This window comes from Dioscorea cayenensis, chromosome 17, assembly GCF_009730915.1.
Source record: "Dioscorea cayenensis subsp. rotundata cultivar TDr96_F1 chromosome 17, TDr96_F1_v2_PseudoChromosome.rev07_lg8_w22 25.fasta, whole genome shotgun sequence".
Classification (NCBI taxonomy): domain Eukaryota; kingdom Viridiplantae; phylum Streptophyta; class Magnoliopsida; order Dioscoreales; family Dioscoreaceae; genus Dioscorea; species Dioscorea cayenensis.
The window spans coordinates 8,065,008-8,079,490 of NC_052487.1; the positions used below are offsets into that span (position 1 = coordinate 8,065,008).

Below are 14,483 nucleotides of genomic sequence, written 5' to 3' on the forward strand. Positions count from 1 at the left end.
ATCATGCTTGGTTCATGGCATGCATATATATATATATATATATATATCTGGCCTTTTTCTTGGTATTATTAGGATTGTATGGAATCATTTAAATATTGTTTAAGTTGTGGCAAAAATCAGGATTGGTGGCTTCTTTCTATCCACAAAATAATGTTTTTTTTAAAAGAGAAACTCGAAAGAAACTTTTATTAAGAGAAAACCTACGGAATAAGCAAAGAAAAAACTAAGAAGTCAGAAGGAAAAACCAGAAAGGCAAAGCAGAATAGAAACAAAACAAAAAAGACAAGATAGGAAAAAGAAGGAACCATAAAACAGAGGTGAGGATAATGAGATTTACTTCTTATATAATTCCAAGAGGAAAAGGCCTTGAGGTGCACAGCGACACGACAATGCGGTATCATGAAGGTGAGGCTAACAGCGGAGCAACGGCTCAGCGGCAAGGAGGTGAGGTGCACGGCGGAGCGGCGGCACAACAAAGAGGCGGAACACCGGCATAGTGGCACGGAGGTTAGGCAGGACGGCGGAGTGACGACACGACGCGTGGCGATGCAGATGGTGTTGGCCAATGGTTTGATGGTGTCAGCTAATGAAAGGGAGAATAAAAACCTAGGGTTTTGATAAGGAATTATATTAAATTTGTGGGGGCATAATTGGAAAAAAAACATTATAGATTATGACCAACCTGGTAATATGGATGAACACCTATTTTGGTGGTAATCACATTATCACCTTCTTTGGTAATATTTCACTATTGATAATTTCACATTCCATCAAAATTACCACTACTACAGTAACCAAATATGGTAATCTAAACACATTACCACCAGATTTCCGGTAATATTTTCACATTACTGTGAACCAAACGTCCACTTCAGGTAATAGTACAACGTATTGATGCGAATGTGTTGTGAGTGACAAGTGTCCATCTCTATGTATCTTCTTGGAGTCCTTTGTAGGTTGACTTCCAGTTTATGACATATATTCAAGTGGGATCCATTAGTGTATTTGTTGACTTGTTTGTATTCATTTCTTTTCTTTGGAAACCCCCGTACTTGGTGTTATCTTAACTGATGTATGAGAAAAAATACTCAGGGTTTGCTTTGATGTCAAGGCTATGTATCTTATTTTATGATTTTGCGTGTTATCATATTCTCTCGTTCTTATAGTGTTTATGTACAGGAAACAGGTTAGTCATACGATAATCCAAGGTTGAGGTGGTACTTGCCCTTCCTTTGGTTGTCATGGCGGTATATAGCTCATTGGGACCATGGGTCGGGCCGTGACAGTTGGTCTAAGACCTTCTTCTCTAACTAATATTTCACATAATCTTAGGAAAGCTCTAGGACTCATTCTTATCATGTTATGGCATAGATCACTTGAAAGCAAATGTGGCATTAGTTCATCTTTTGCTTAGTCTCCTTGAAGGCGTAATTCACAGGTAATTTGATTGTTAACATATTTATGTTCCTTCTTGCACCTTTCAATCTAACTAATCACTAGAATAATAATTTGAGTTGCTGCTAAATGGTGCAACCGTTGTAATTTTATGAAATAATTGTCCAACAACTTTTTTTTGTCGGTCATCTAAAAAAATTATTTATCAATATTTGCCAAAAACATAAGTCAAAGGAATAAAGATGGTAGCAAATATTAAGAATAACAACAAAATACAATATGTTATGACCAAAAATAGTCTCATATGAATCTACACAATATAATAATATGAAAAAAATTAGCTATTCTTTTAAGCAAACCTCATATATGGTTCCTTCCGTGGAAACCACATGGGAAAAATAGTTCACAGAAAAATAAATTTTAACCCTTAAGCCTTTAATTATATAAAATGATTTATCTTGATTCAACTAAGCAAGAAAACAAAAATTTATATAACGACAATGGTAAGGACTATTTCTTGGGGTTGGATGATTACTAAAAAGTTTTGCAAATTTATGGTAACTAACAATTCCATTGACATTCTTTATGTTCTTTATCCATAAACAAATCAAAATCATGAAGATTATACAATAGCAAGGGCGTGAACTAAAACCTAGAAAAGATCAATAGCAGAGAATGATCAACAAGGTAGTACTCAAAACAAAAAGAACTAAACCCACAAAAATTAGAAGCTAGAATTATAACAATCAATGTCAGTTTGCTATTTAATATTTTTTTTTAAAAAAAAAATCTTTAGATTGGACTGAAGATTACTCCACTATAAAATTCTAATAGTTACTCCCCCAAAGCAAGAGACACAAGAATAGATATCAAAACAACAACTACTTATCAAACAGGAAGTTTGAGCAAGCAAGCACATGGAGTATTCATAAAGAAACAAATAAGCTGACAAAATAGATCGGTTGATCCTATGCCCATACATCATATATCACTAAATCACAGCAAAGTATGGGGTTCGGTCTTGTTCTTAAAACACTTATGAAAAAAACTGAATACAATGAAGAATCCACATGATATAGATAAAATCAACATTCATATAAAATGTCTAATCCCAAAATCACATAGAAAATTAACATCATCATGAAAAATATTGGATAAAAGGCAAATAAATACCTGCAAACTCAAAAATCAAACACAAACTTTTATGGGGTACCAAATATCACCGAAAAGAACGAAAAGATGGTAGAAAACCCACACCAGATCCAAGAAACGAAGGATTCTCACAAAGGACAAAGTCTCTGATGGTGCACAAGCTGCGATCTCACTCCTGGCGAAGTCAAGCTATCTTCTAGATTTAGAAAACCATAAAACCACCCCAAAAGAAACCCTTGAACCCTATAAAAACATAGATGTAATTGTTTAGAAAGCTTAAGAGCATTTTTGTCCAAATAAAAATCAGAACCTTGTCAACCCCCTCCCCCCTCCCCCCCCTCTTGATTTGGAGGGTTGAGAAATGGGGTTAGATTGAGGGTTTCTCATACCATACCCTCCATTTAACCCTAGATCCAAACATGGGTTGGTCCACAACCCTACCTTACAAAAACCTCCTCCCAAACAAGGCCTTATTATTTCCATCAGTTGAGAATTGATTGGGTGTAAAAGACGTTAATTTCTCTATCATTTGTGGGTAATTCACTCCACTTCCTCTCTCTTGTGATATGATGATTAGTATAAGATGAAAAAACTAACCAATTAAGAGTGGACAAATGACTCCAAAATGAGAGTTTACAATAGAAGTTTTTGGAGAATAAATTTAATAGTAAACTAGTGTAAAGGGTCCGAGCTCACACTGCGGGCTTCAATATATAAAAAAATTTGTTTTAAAAATAATATACATTATATTTATTTGAAGTCTCTTTAATAGTAATAAGGTCAAGAAAAAACATGGTTATGGTTTATTACTTCATTTGGTTTTTTTCTAAAATATATAAAAATTAGCAACTAATTTCCTTTTTTAGTAATACATATATATACACTAATTTCTGTTCAAATACATTTTTATGAATCATCAGGTTTGGTTGAAGAAAACATTCTTCCAAATCAGGAATTTTGTAAATCAGTGAATAAAACCAAATTTACATGTTCATTCCAACTCGGAAAAATTTTATAAATCAGTGAACCGAATGCAATTAAAAATGATAAACAAAATATTAAAAATCTAAATCATTGACTTTTGTGTAATATTTAAATAATTCAACTCTATTAACTAATTGCTTGGTTTAATTTAAGAAATATTTAATAATCAAATTAAAAAACTTTTAAAATCAAGAAGTGACAATCAAATATCAACCAATGAAAGTAGACCATATATTCTCATCAGCAAAGAATTTAGAAGGAGAGATATTTAGGCACACAATTAAGAATTGCATCTCATTATGAGTATAAAACATTTGGTTTCCTTCACATTCAATAACTTGTTTCTAAACATTAGTCTTTTCTCTTAAGTTTGATACCACACCCATGTCAAAGAATGTGGAGCATGCTTGTCCATTCAAGCAGCATTAAATATATGGCTTTTCTTTTTAAATTAATCCTAAGCTTTCTATGTTAACGCCCCAGTTGAGCTTGACTGGAATTCTATGATTTATTGGTACTTATCTTTTAAATTTGAAATGCATGAACTCATGAAGTAAAATACCTATTTAAATAAACTAACCATTCTTTTAATCAATGTTTGTTTCACGTTAAAAAAAGAAAAAAACACTTTTTTTGGGTAAATTTTTCCAATGAGTACTTTAGTTTGGCCTTATATCAGTTTGAACACTAACTTTCAATTTGTATTAAAATGAGCATCAAATTTTAATTTCATTCCTTCAACAGAGTAATTGGGGATTTCCAGTGGATTTTTGGTGATGTGGACGCTGGAAAACTTTTGTGGATACCCTAGGTCCTCGTCACCAGGGCTATAGTATTTCTGGAGAGAGAGAAAAAGAAAAGGATGATGGGAGAGAAGATAACGTGTACGCCTTACGTGGACCAAAAAAAGCCACATTGATTAAGTGGCTGAGTTAGTGAGTCGGTGACATGGACCTAGGGCATCCACGTAAGCTTTCCGACGTCCATATCACCAAAAATTCACCGGAAATCCCCAATTACGCGACTGGACAAATAAAATTAAAATTTGGTGCTCATTTTGATACAAATTGAAAGTTAGTGCTCAAACTAATATAAGACCAAACTTAGGTATTCGCTGGAAAAATTTACCCCACTTTTTTTATTTGAAGACTAAATTCAACATATGATTTTCTTAGTATAATAAAAAATTAAAATTAAAATTACAGCAATAAAATCAATTTTTTCATCGAAGTTTGTCAAGGAGGATATAATTTTATTCACATTAAAAAAAAAATTAACAATTTGTTTTTATCCCAATACTAAATTTAATATATTTTTTTTCTCAATATAATAAAAACAACTCAAAATCTGAACACTTCTTTAATTTCCTTTCTTAAAAAAAAAATTAGAGCATGCTAAAGAAGAAATGAAGCTTATTGTTGTCTTCACTAAAGAACAAGCCTTCGCCCAAAAATTAATAAATTATTGTTATCTATTCCAACTACGCAAGCTCATCATCTTTTTTAAAATAAATAGATAAATAGGAGAAATAAAAATAGATAAATATCTTATTATGGTCAATCTCTTATTGATTTATAATATTTTGTATTTATCTATTATTAATGTTACAATGTATAATCTCATATTATATTACATAATAATAATTGGTATTAATACATATATACATCATTATATACATTAAAATAGTATATATTTTATAATTTATACACAATTTTGATTTGGATAAGTGTGAATGATTTAATGAATTTTGATAATTCAAATCCAAATTCAGTAAAAAAAATTTTAAAGTTAAAATATTTCCTCTAAATTAAATTAATTCATTATTAACCAAAAAAATCAACAAAAACAAAGATTATTATATAGTCCTATTTTAATAGCATCTCATATTAAAAGAGAAAAATCACAATTTGCTTTTATCCAAAGACCAAATTCAAGAGATTTTTTCTCCTTTGAAAAACACTTTTTTTAATAAAAATAAACGTTAGAGCATACTGGAGATGAGATGAAGCTTGTTGATTACATCTAAAAAATGTTTTTTTTTTTCCAAATTCATAATTGATTCCAATTTTGTGAGTTCAACATACTTTTTCAATGAAAATAGATCAGTTTCAAAAATTTACAAAATTGTTGAATAATTCGGAGAGAACAAAGGACATACTATCGGTGGGAGAGTTCACCGAGAAAACTGAACTCAGATGGCCAACTGCCCATCATGTCTGAGTCAATGATAATGACAAACACCGACAATGAATAAAAAGAAATTATAAATTATTACAAATAATATATTTTTTATGAATAATAAATAAAAAATAAACAACTTAATCATTAATAAATTCTCACAACTATCTTCCTCCATTTTGCAGCCACTTCATCAACTGATTATAACCAGCAATATTCCCAATAAAGCCAGCATCCAACATCTCATTCACAAGCTCCTCCCCTTCTCTCCTCATCCCTTCTCTAGAAAACCCTCTAATCAATATGCTAAAGGTCACACCATCAGGTTTCCCAACCCCTTCCTCATCGCCAACACTCTCAACCTATTCGCATCCTTTGTCTTCCCAGCATCACAAAGCCCTTCCAAAACACAGTTACAAGTAACCAAATCCGGCACCATCCCCTTCTCCATCATCCTCTCCATCACCCCACACGCCTCCTCGTTCCTCCCCACACTCCTCAACCCTTCCATCAATGCGCTGCACGCCACCGCACTCACCCCTCTACCTCTCTCCCACATTTCATCAAACACCTTCAGCGCAATCCCCGCTTTGTCCTTCCTGCATAACCTCTCGATCAACTCCAACCATTCGAACCCATCCGGCACTGCTCCTCTCTTCACGAACTCCTTCATGAGCTCGCAAGCTTCTTCCTCTTTTCCTTCGCCGCATAATCCCTTCACCAAGATCTCGCAGGTAGCGACTGAGAAGCTGTGACCAAGGTCGAGTATCTCGCGCGCAACTCCAATGCCTTCTTTGTATCTTTTCTCTTTGAAGAATCCTGAGATGAGAGTGTTGAAAGTCACCACATTTGGGTCACAGCCTTGGGCTCTCATGGCCTTGAACCATGTCAGAGCATTGTCGAAACTGCGCGTCCGGCAGCAGCAGCTGATTAAGATGTTAAATGTGTATGTATCCGGCTTGACGCGATCCTTGAGCATGGTGTGGTACCATTGGAGGGCTTTGTCGTAGAGGCTGTGTTTGGAGAAGCCGTTGATGAGGATGTTGTAGAGGTCAGCAGGTGGTCGGGAGGAGTCGAGGGATTTCTTGAGAGTATGGAAGAGGGACTCGGCGTCGTTGAGGCGGGAGGCGCGGAGAAGGGCGAGGAGGGAGAGGCGGAAGATGGGTTCGGCGCGGGAGCAGGAGAAGATGCCAGAGTCTGAGCAAGGGCAAGGGTGGCGAAGGAGGAGGAGGAGGGAGTCGAGGCGGTTGGAGGCGGCGAGGGAGCGGGCCATGAGTTCATAGGTGGAGTGATCGAGAGAAAAGGAAGAAGAGGAGGAGGAGGGGTTGAAGAGGTGGAGGTCGTAAGGGCGAAGGCGGGGGTGGTGGAGGATGCGGCGGAGGAGGGAGGAAGGGGATGCTTGGGCGTGAGTCTTGAGGAATTGGGCGAAATGGGCAGGCGGAGCTGGGGAGAGGGATTGGGTCGGGAGCGCGTCGGGAGGTGGTTCCGAGAGAGGTGTCTTAGATGATGATGATCGGAGGAGCTCCTTAGCGCTGCTGCTCAAGGTTCTGATGCTTCTCTTTGGCAAGCAAGCACAAGGCAAGGTGAGAGTCAACATTGTGATTGATACCTGAAGCTCAAAAAATACCAAAAACCAACTTAGAATCAACTGAAAGCCAATCAATTATATCATCTACAATAACAAGAAAGGTAAATTCTTGAACTAAGAAGTATCAGGAATTGATATATGCCTCGTTGATCAGGCAAAGAAACAAAGTCAAAGAGAAACTTTGCCCCTTGTAAAGGCCAATTCATTATTTGGAGCTTAATGAGAAAGGCAAGCGCTTGGCTCCCAGCCCTCCACTCGGAAGCTCCTTCAACAAAGGCAATAACTTCTTCCACAATAGAAATAATCATGCACCATAGCTCCCTAATGAAGTTTAGTATAAAAATTTCAAACAAATAATTCAAACAAGCATTATCATTATCATACAGCAGTTTAAAACTCTCCATTTTAAGGGTAAAATAACAAACTTATTATCAATAAAACATTATTTCTCCTCAAATCATCACTAAGGTCACAAGCAGAACACAAACATGAACAAAAAGAAATCTTGAATACAAATAAACTGGCGACCACCATAGCACGCAAGATGAGCACTTTCTATAAATACTATGCATCACAGAACAAGAATTAGTAGTTAAAAGACGTGACTTCCTCAGAGATCTGAAAAAATCACAACATCCTCCAAATTTCTACAACCAAATTAATCAAACAGCGAGATATTTAAAAAGAGAACAAATGGGAGCATCTATCAAACAATTCGAACCAAGAACAAAAAATTCATAGTGGATGCCTCACAGAGAAAAAAAGAGAGAAAGACGAGAGCGATCTCTAGAAAAACCCTTTCCTGAAGAGAACGTTGTCAAGCGTGCGTGAACCCTAGAGAAGAGCTGAAACACGGGTGCAATTTAAATTTATACAATCGAGGTGGGGCCAGGCCATGACCCGAGTTATAAAAAAAAAAAAACCCTTGGTTTTTTTGCCAAATTACACAATACCTACTTTTCCATTACCTGGAACATTGTTCTTTGGTTATTTTTTAAAGTTTATTATTAAATTCAAGCTTTTAAAAGTTAGCTTGTGCAGTTGTGCGGCCAGGATCAAGAGGGGTCGTCGTCCTGCACTTGAGTTCTATGATCAAAAGTTTCCATTTCTCTTTCGGTTTAGAATAGAGGTGGGCACGGGCCGATTAATAGGCCTGACCCACTGGGTTGTGATTCACCGACCCACAGACCCGGACTGGCCCGTTAAACCTAGCGAGTCCGGGTCACAAGAAACCGGACCCGAAACCGACCCGGCTTCCATATTGACCCGGCGGGTTGGGCTCGACTGGCCGAGCCAGGTTGCAACCCGATTCTAAGCCGGGTTTGGCCCGTTCGGTCAACCCGACGGGCCAACCTACCGGGCCACAGGTTAGGACAAGCCCAATCGTAATCAGCCTGTCATGGAGACAGGCCGGTTACGGGTTGTTAGCCCGGCCCGCCAGGTCAGTGACCCGGTGTGTCAGTTCCGGGCTGGGCACAGGCAGGGTTGCCGGATGGCCCGTGCCCACCTCTAGTTTAGAACATCTAATGGCTAAGTTTCATGGTAATGATATTTATTTAAGTTATTAATCTTAGACTTTATTGCCACGTGAGTCTCTTGGTCTAACCCTATTTAATCACCTGCATGAACAACACATCTACAAAATATTTATTAAAAAAACAAATATTTATCTTGTGTAACGTATTAGTCACATAAACAAAATTAATACTCCGGTAGGGTTCATATATATATATATATATATATATATTTAAAAGATAGATAAACCACTTACTATTAATAAAAGTTCATAACAACAACCTCGACCCAAAAAAGACAGGGTAGGGTTCATGTACATATTTCTTTTAAAAAAATAAATAAATAAAGATTAATGCATAAATTCAAACTCACTTCGATTGGTAAGCACAATGCAACAAAATATTCAACCAAAAAAAAAATGATAGCCATCAGAGAATGAAATATCCAGTTAAGCACCCAAAACCTGTTGTTTACCAGCCATTTATTTACAGTGTATTCAGTGTGGAAAATGAGATCCTGCAGACCAAATTATGTTGCAGAAACCACGTAGAACAACTTCATTCACATAACTGGGCACATCATTACACTTTGGTCTCAAGAAAATTACAATTCGCAAATATCAACAGTAATACAAACATCGGTATCTATAATTGTTCAGGGAAGAGGAGTTGCTCAACTTTAACTAGGATTCTTTGATTGGATTGTTTGCCGAAATGATGAAACACCATGAAGCAGCTCCCATGGCCAGAATAAGAACAAAATTTAATGAAAAGGGTTTAGCCATGTGCTTCACATGATATAAAATTTCAAGAAGCCTGAATTGGAAACAGTAAGCTGTTCAGATGATGCATAAAAGCAAAACCAGTTCATGAAAGAGAATATTTTCAGCAATATGTATGCATGCGTTCATTTAAGTATATGATTGATTTAAAAACCAGTTCATGAAAGAAAGATCTATCCATATTTATCTATTCATAGGCCTTATGATCTTGACATGAATTCTGAAAGAGAATGAACAAGAAGTGGACTTCAAACATATACAAATGGAAGTGCTTTCTTACCTAAAACAGCCAGTGTAATCAGTATTGCTGATAATAATCGAGTGGGACGCCAGTAGTGTAGCATATCATACCGAGTTCTTTGAACCCTCCTCCGGAAAGCCTCTACCCACCACCTATGTGAATGTATGAATTGCAGATTGTTTGATATTGGGAAAATCCCAAGATGTGAACCAGCATATTTATCCTGCAATCATTTACCAAGAAATCAGAGTGGATAGAAAACCAACAGCAGTTATAGCACACATTAAACAACTGCCGCATCATGTATTTAACAGCAAAATATAATAATGTGAATTTTTTAGTATAAGCCCAAGTCAAATACATCATTTGCCAGTTCAGGCATTGATGGCCGTTTACACAAGAACTAGGTTAGAAGTAAACAGCCATGCTACTTTTATGCACATCATATGTAAAATAATATTAGACTCATAAATAACAAATGAAACAGTTTCCTGAGCAAAGTGAACTTTTGATACAACAAGATCAATTTATGTGACATCAACCACCAAATGATAAGAAAAAAAAAAGCCTAAAAATATGATACTGTCAAAATAAAGTACAACCTTTTAAGCATTTGAATTAAATAGATGGGCCAACAGTAAAAGGCTTGGGTTACATGAAATAGGCAGACCCAAAGAAAAAGAAAAATATTTTGTCATCTAAGTTATTACACACAGGCAGACCATAGGGAACAGCAGATAGCTATCCAAATGCGAAAATTGGAAGATGACTTCCCTTTACTAGAATCAAGCATTGTTTGAAAGCTCCAACTATCTCATTTTGTAGCTATACCAAATGGAAGATTAAAAAAAAAAATACCTGCTTAGCTGGAGATATGTTAAAAGCTGAGGATAACATCCCTCCTCCAGTATCGGCAAGCACATCGTCGGTGATTTCCCCATCTTTTCTTCTCTTTGCAAAGCTCCTTTTACCCGTATTAGCAAGCTGAAAGTTTCTAAAGAACCTCCAAATAGGCATCCTTCTGAACCTACTACTATAAGCATAGCATTTACTACCTGATTCGCCATTTTCCAAATCATAATCTGTAAAGGAAGTATTTGATTCTCCTTGCTCTACCTCTGAATCCTGGCAGAGTGTCCGCGCTCCTAAACCATATTTTTCAGGATTATCACCTTCTTCAACTTTGACCTCAACAATTTCATCACTTTCCAAGTTTGAATCAAGGAACCTTCTCATAATGCTGCTATTCCCACGCTCATAGTGTGCATGACAGTCATTGGAATCACCTCCAGAAAGAAATGATGCTAACCCATCTCTGTCTTGTTCATTTAAGGCTGCCCATTGTGAATTTCTGTCAAAATCCGTTGTTGATGAAGCTAGACCTCTCTCCACTTGCGCACTCTGTTCTCTTATTGCTCTAATAAACTCTCTATGCTTTACTATTGCATTTTGCCTTGAGTTGGATTTATCAGATGAAGCAGCAAAATTTACAGCCCTCTCAAAGTCCTCCAACTAATCACAAGGATGGCAATCCAACTAAATTCCATAAAATTAACATTTTTACAGATCATAAATATAAAAGCAGATAACACAGACAAATTGTGAGTGCTTCTTACCTGCCATTTTGTCGTCTCAAGAGCAGTCAGAAGGTCTCTCCTGTGATACTGGATCTGACCAAGGAGCTTGCTATCTGAAGACTCCCCTTGAACAAGCTTCTGTTCATGCAACAGCATCCGGAAAACTGACTCCATCCTGGATAATTCAAATTATGTTAGATGATTTCCGAGGCATACATACACGAAGAAAACGATAACCTCAACGATGGTGAAATCAAAAGAAAGACAGCTCCTTTATCATCACTATGTCACATATCAATCAAGAAATGAGCCAATTCATGCAGGAAATATACATCAAAGACGAAAAACCAACAAAAGATTATATGCAAAGCAATTCGAAACAACAACCAAAGAATTCCATCTTAAATTCTATAAAAAAAACCATAATAGCAAACAAAATAGATAGATTTAATCAAATGAACTAGGCATTGAACACGGAACCTGTCGGCCGAATCTTGCACAACTTCGGCCGCCGAGAACAACGGATCCGACTCCCATCTGCCGAAGCTCTGCGCCATGAGATACCACTCAATTTAAAGCACCAATCCTAGAAGAATTTGAGCAGTAGAAGAATGCTATACATCGAAGATGAACAAAACTCGGGCCATAAAATGATCAAGATTTCAGAGAAAACAAGACATGTGTGGACGATCCGCCATTAATTCGGGCATCGATCTAAGAAGTAGAATAATTCTAGGGTTTCAAAGTAGAGAAAAAAAACGTCACATAAAAAAATAAAAAAATAAAAAAAATAGAAAAATAAAGGTATTAAAAAAAAAAGAAGAAGAGAAAACTAGGACCGTTGCGGTTGTGAGATCTCAGATTTTTAATTTTAAATAACGTCTTTACCTTCTGTATTTCTATTTCGATCATCTAACTTTAAAAATTATGATTTAATCTTTTATTTTTAATTTTTATTACGATTTAGTCACTGTCACATGTGATTGCTATATATTCGGATGACCAAATCATAATAAAAATTAAAAATAGAGGAGTAAATCATAATTTTTTAAAATTGAGTGATAAACATAGCCATTTAGATTATTTATTTTTTTAAAAATGTGTTTTTAAAGTTAAAAATAAATAAATAAATAAATAAATTAATAATAATAATAATAATATGATGATATAAAAAAAATCATGTGCTTGTCGTCAAGCTTCAAAACTATTTTTGGTTAGTAATAAATTACTTATAATTAATATATTTTTTTTATAAAAGTGGATAAACAACTTATAACATCTTATAAATATATTTTAAAAGATTTTAATTATTTAAATAAATATATTTTAATGATTAATGTTAAAAAATTAAAATATTAATAAACACTTGAAAAAAATATATTTTTTTATATGGATATAATATCTTTTGTCTCTACAATATATTTTTGTCTTAAGAGGGTGTTCTATTATTCGTTTTGAAAAACAGTTGATCACTCCCCTACCGTTTAGTTAGGCTTTTCATTAGAGAAGTTGATGTGGCATTAAATATTATTACAATAATATTAAAATATTAAAAACTATTAAATTATTATTAAAAATTCTAAAAAAAATAAAAAAAATAATCATAAATAAATTAGTTATTAAACGCCAATACCTCCTGCACACAATCACAAAAATGCAAGTCTATATCATCAATAGAATAGGAGGTGTCATTATGCTTTTATTGGGTGTTTCATTGCTTTCAAGAGCTTAAATATTGCTTCTTCATCACTAGCTTATACTGTCATCTTCCCATCTTAAAGTCTTAAGAGAACACGGGAAGAGGTTAGGAATGGGCGTCTCAAAATGATGGGGACTTCCGCATCCTCATTTACACCTAAAATCACAAAATCGTCTAGGAAGACAAGACCTACAACCTTTATCAACACATCATTCACAATGCCCCAAGGACACCACAGAAACCGATTGGTGACTTGTAAAGTCATACATGTCAGCTTCAACTCTTATAGCGCCAATTTTAATAAAAGCTTGTAGGGCATGACATTAACGCTTGCCCTGGAATTGGCTAAGGTCTTCTCTACAATCGAGTCCCCAATCTTGCATTTAACAATCAACCCACCGGGATGCTTAATCTTTCTTGGCAACTTGCTTTGGAGGATAACCAAACAACTTTTATCCAAAGTGAGTAGACACTTCTTCTAACTTATGCTTGTTGATAAGCAACTCTTTTATAAATTTGGCATACTTGGGCATTTGAGAGAAGGCTTCCACAAGTGGCAAGTTGCTGTGAAGTTGCTTGGGAATATCCAATAATTTCTTGAATTGAGCATCCTCTTGTCTTTCCTTAATCTTTCCGGGTATGGGATTTGGCATTGATATTCCCGCATTAGTGGTGGTTGAGATTGTTGGACTTCTTTCTTTTTGTTGTTGTTATCCTCAGTGACAACCTCATCTTCCGAGATTGCATCTCCGGTAACATGTTTGATTTTCTTCACACTTAGCCTTTTTTGGGGGCAAACCTCAACTTCTCTACCATTCCTCAAAGTGATAGCCTTAAGTTGCTCTCTTCAATTAGGCATGGTGTTGTTTGGGAGATTACCATGTGGTCGTTCAAAATTCGCTTTAGCCAATTAGCTAACTTGATTTTCAAGGTTTTGAATTAGGCTTGGGCATTCCTCAGAGTGGCATTCACTGCATCAAACTTGGCATCTGTGCTAACCACGAACCCTGCCAACACCTCTACAGTGAAGTATTTCCTGGCTTTGGGTGGTGATGGTTAAAATTGAAATCTAGGAAGATGTGGTGGTTGTTGTTGCCCTTGTTGGCCCTGACCATCCCATGCAAAGTTTGGGTGGTTTCTTCACCATGGATTGTATGTAGCACTATAGGGATTGCCTTAAGGCTTTGGTCCACTTCTCACAAAATCCACTTGCTCTATAGGAGCAATCGATGTCCCCACAATAGGGCATTGAGAAATAGTATGTTCCCTTCCGCATATTTCACATGACATGACTGATTTTGAACTTGAATTTGCTTTCTTGGCTATGAGGAGATCAAACTTCCTTTGCTTTGAAGGCTGTGGTTGCATCCACT

The 14,483-nt window shown here is 35.9% G+C and overlaps 2 protein-coding genes across 2 annotated transcripts; both read right to left on the reverse strand.

Moving 5' to 3' along the window:
- Positions 1 to 5,656: 5,656 nt before the first annotated feature.
- On the reverse strand, positions 5,657 to 8,133 carry LOC120280412 (pentatricopeptide repeat-containing protein At2g36240-like). Its single transcript, XM_039287259.1, is given in 3 exon segments — positions 5,657 to 6,038; positions 6,041 to 7,318; positions 8,051 to 8,133. Coding segments are annotated over 2 exon segments (1,431 nt in total). The 5' UTR covers positions 7,307 to 7,318; positions 8,051 to 8,133; the 3' UTR covers positions 5,657 to 5,873.
- Positions 8,134 to 9,345: 1,212 nt separating this feature from the next.
- On the reverse strand, positions 9,346 to 12,190 carry LOC120280414. The gene is made up of 6 exons (XM_039287260.1): positions 12,032 to 12,190; positions 11,892 to 11,959; positions 11,451 to 11,586; positions 10,693 to 11,346; positions 9,874 to 10,057; positions 9,346 to 9,627 (listed from the first exon to the last, which is right to left on the reverse strand). The coding sequence occupies exons 1-6, from the start codon at positions 12,056 to 12,058 to the stop codon at positions 9,602 to 9,604; spliced, it is 1,095 nt and encodes a 364-aa protein (XP_039143194.1). The 5' UTR covers positions 12,059 to 12,190; the 3' UTR covers positions 9,346 to 9,601.
- Positions 12,191 to 14,483: the final 2,293 nt, after the last annotated feature.